The sequence below is a fragment of the Topomyia yanbarensis genome, chromosome 2, assembly GCF_030247195.1.
Source record: "Topomyia yanbarensis strain Yona2022 chromosome 2, ASM3024719v1, whole genome shotgun sequence".
In the NCBI taxonomy this organism is placed as follows: Eukaryota; Metazoa; Arthropoda; class Insecta; order Diptera; family Culicidae; genus Topomyia; species Topomyia yanbarensis.
This window is the reverse complement of record NC_080671.1, coordinates 283,532,455-283,536,284: the sequence shown is the minus strand read 5'-3', so window position 1 is coordinate 283,536,284 and position 3,830 is coordinate 283,532,455. Positions and strand designations below refer to the sequence as shown.

The 3,830-nt window shown below is 45.7% G+C and overlaps 1 protein-coding gene across 1 annotated transcript; it reads left to right on the top strand.

Annotated features, from left to right (window-relative positions):
* The first annotated feature begins 1,067 nt into the window (after positions 1-1,067).
* Positions 1,068-3,145, top strand: LOC131680391 (uncharacterized). Its single transcript, XM_058961106.1, has 2 exons — positions 1,068-1,845; positions 2,049-3,145. Exons 1-2 carry the CDS (start codon positions 1,068-1,070, stop codon positions 3,143-3,145), a joined length of 1,875 nt encoding a protein of 624 aa, XP_058817089.1.
* The last annotated feature ends 685 nt before the right edge of the window (positions 3,146-3,830 follow it).

Genomic DNA, 3,830 nt, shown 5'->3' with positions numbered 1-3,830 from the left:
ACAGTGTGGTTGCAGCTGAAGCTATCTCTGGAGTTCGCGCCGTCGGATAGACTTTACCAGTGCGGACAACAATCGGGTGCGGCTAAGTGGATTCAATCAACGGCATTTGCTGAGCGGGACGAAGTAGTTGGCGTTTGGATTAAACTTTTCAAGCGGCTCCAGCCGCCATCAGCAGAGAAGTATTTTGCATGCTTGGGGTGGTGTTGCATGAGACCACAAATATATTTGGTGTGGTAATAAAGTGGATTATAGAAATTCGAGTTTTTCTCTGCATGCGATTTTTCCTTCAGGGGACTGTGGTTTATCGTATTGAGTCGCTGTGTCTTTCAATATTGGAAGGTTTATTATATTTCGGATAATTTCCATTGATGGTTGTCTGCTTCGTTGGCTCCCCTCGCTGCTGTCACAATCGGTCGTCTGGTCAGTCAAGTCGCGCGTGGAACGTCGAGTCGAGTGAAAGTTTTTTGTAGTATAAAAAACTAGTGCAATTTTAATCAGATTGAAGAATCAAATAAAGTGTCTGTTTAGAACTTGTCTGTGTTACAGTGCATCCAAACTCTAAGTTGTAATGGCTGAACTACGAGATCTGAAGAAGCAGGAGCGGAACCTTCGAAAGACATTCGATGCTATTCAACACTTTCTGGATACCTTCGACGCAGAAAGACAACTTGATACTCGTCTTCAGAGACTAGATACGGCATTTAGTGAGTTCCACGTGGTCCGTAGGAAAATCAAGCTGCTAACGGATAATGTTTCATACTTGTCTGAAGCAGATACGAAGGATGAAGAGCGTGCAGAGCGACTAGAAGTGTTGGCAGAAGCTAGAGAAGATGAGAATGTGCGTGTAATGTTGGATATTGAGGATCAGTATTGTCATTTGAAGAGTGAACTCCTACATTGGAAGGCGGATATGTTCGGTAGTGCAACAGCTGGTCACTGTTCGACCTCGCAAGATACGGCTGTTGGATCTGATTCACGAAAATCATCAACTAACGACCATGGATAGATTCACTTATCTAAAGTCGTCACTCGCTGGAGAAGCCCTGCAGGAGATAAGCGCGGTGGAAATGTTTATCGTCAAAGCGCACTTGGACTTTTTGTTTTCGGTGGAGGCTATGAAAAAGGAAAACTACGAAACGCTGAACAAACTCATCGGAGATTTTGAAAAGAATCTTTTAATGTTGGACAAGATGGTAGAAAACACAAGCAATTGGAGCACCATTCTAGTTCATATGATCTGTTCACGCCTAGATGCTTCTACACTACGCCACTGGGAAACGTATCACAATTCCAAGGATGTGCCCAGTTATGAAAAATTGATACAATTTCTGCGAAATCACTGTTCCGTTCTTCAATCCATTACTCCAGTACAAACATCTCCGGTTATAGAAGAGAGAACAAGAGTAGGCGTTAGTCATTCCGTTGTTCAATCCTATGGCAACTGTCAATTCTGCGGTGAAGCCTTCCATTCCGCCTTTCGCTGCACCAAGTTCTTAAGGATGGAAGTCGCGAAGCGCAACGAAGCAGTTCGGAGATTAAAACTGTGCCTAAACTGTCTATCATTAGGACATCAAGCTCGTGTCTGCAATAGAGGTTCGTGCCACCATTGCCAAAGAAAACATCATTCGTTGCTGCACCCGGAATCGTTACAGTCGTCTGTCCTGCAATCACAATCCTCCGTTCCACAAGCGCTGAACACACACGTTGTAGCCAACCAGCAGCAACCACAGACACAACCTCCAACCCAAAGCCAACCAACCCACAGAAATACAGCTCAAACATCCATAAACTCTCTCCCTGTTACACAATCGCAAAACATGCACACTCAACCACTGCACACCACAAGTAAATCATGCACAATAAACAACACCGTGGCCCTGCCTTCCAGCACCCGTACACACAAGAGGTTTTGTTATCCACTGCTATCGTACATGTCCAAGATCAGTTCGGCAATACACGACTAGCTCGAGTATTACTAGACTCTTGTTCCCAATTCTGTTTCGTGACATCAAACTTCTGTCAGAAATTGAAGTTTCGTTCCACCTCAGAAAATCTTGCTGTACAAGAAATTGGTGGTGCCACCGCCATTTCGCGAAAATTGGTCCACGCTACCATCCATCCGCGATTATCGAAAATATCATCGTTCATTGGAGCCATGAGCTTTTACGTTCTTTCGGAGCTTACGACAACCCTGCCGACTCAAAAAATCAACGTATTTCGGTGGACTCTCCCAGCGGATCTAATTCTTGCAGACCCCCAGTTTTTTGAACCAGGACAGATCGACATGATCATCGGAGCCAAGCATTTCTTCGAGTTGCTTTCGGAAGGTCGGTCGAACATTTCAATCGATGGACCCATACTTCAAAATACAGTGTTCGGTTGGATTATTGTGGGACGAGTTTCACATCAGTCGAGAAATTTGCAACCAGTAGTGTCATTATCGTGTACAACGATTGATATTCATAAGTTGCTGACAAGATTCTGGGAACTAGAGACGTGTCGAACAAACAGCACACAGTCAGTTGAGGAGACAGCGTGTGAGAGACTGTTCGATCAGACTACTGCTCGCGACAACAGCGGAAAATTCGTCGTGTCCTTGCCGAAGCGAGAATTCATCGTTCAGCAGATTGGTGATTCGAAAACGATTGCCATGCGTCGATTCGCTGGATTAGAGAAGCGGTTCCAGTCGAATCCTGACTTGATGTTAAGTTACGCTGAATTTATCCGCGAGTATCAACGACTAGGTCACATGAAGGAGGTTACGAGCGAAACCGACAAATATCCCGTGTTCTATCTCCCCCATCATGCAGTATTGAAGCCTGACAGCACAACGACTAAACTCCGAGTAGTGTTTGATGGCTCTTGCAAGTCTTCATCTGGAGTTTCGTTAAACGATGCTTTAATGGTCGGTCCTGTAGTTCAGGAAGATCTGCTTTCAATTATTATTCGCTTTCGGCTTCATCCAATCGCTGTCGTTGCCGATGTCGAAAAAATGTACCGAATGGTGATGGTACAACCGGCTGATCAACATCTTCAACGTATTCTATGGAGGGATTCAGTCAGCGAACCAGTCCGTGTGTTTCAGTTGACGACCGTCACATATGGTACAGCATCCGCTCCTTATTTGGCAACCAAGTGCTTGTAGCGGTTGGCTGAAGATGGAGTGGAATCGTTTCCACGTGCGGCTCGTGCGCTGAAAGAAGATTTCTATATCGACGATATGCTATCTGGAGCAGACAACATCGAAGACGGCAAGGAATTGACAAGGGAGATGATTGAGCTAACGAGTTCCGGTGGTTTCACATTGAGGAAGTGGAATTCCAACTGTCCTGCGGTTTTGGCTGATTTACCGCCCTCTTTATTGGATGATTGTGCGACTCTTGACCTGAATTCGTCGAGTTCTCCAGTTAAAACGCTAGGTTTATTATGGCAACCTACTTCCGACAAATTCCTTTTCCATTCACCGGTTTGGAGTAATGCCGCCGTGATCACTGAACGAACGGTTCTTGCTGATGCAGCTCGTTTGTTTGACCCACTTGGTTTGGTTGGACCAGTGGTTGTCATAGCAAAAATCTTTCTCCAAGAACTGTGGAAACATCAATGCGATTGGGTGACTCACTACCGGAAGAAATGCAGTCCTTCTGGCAGGAATATAGGAGGAACCTCATTGCCTTGTCATCGCTGTCGGTTTCTCGGTGGGTGGCGTTTCGGGCAAATTTGTTGTCGGTCGAGGTACATGGCTTCTGCGACGCATCCGAGAAGGCCTACGGTGCCTGTTTATACGTGCGCTGTGCGGCTCAAGATGGCAAAGTGGAGGTTAGGTTGTTAGC

Coding starts and splice junctions, on each gene's coding strand:
- LOC131680391 (XM_058961106.1), top strand. CDS start 1,068: ATGTTTATCGTCAAAGCGCACTTGGACTTTTTGTTTTCGGTGGAGGCT. Junction 1,846..2,048: donor TCAACCACTGCACACCACAA/GTAAATCATGCA, acceptor GTTCCACCTCAG/AAAATCTTGCTGTACAAGAA.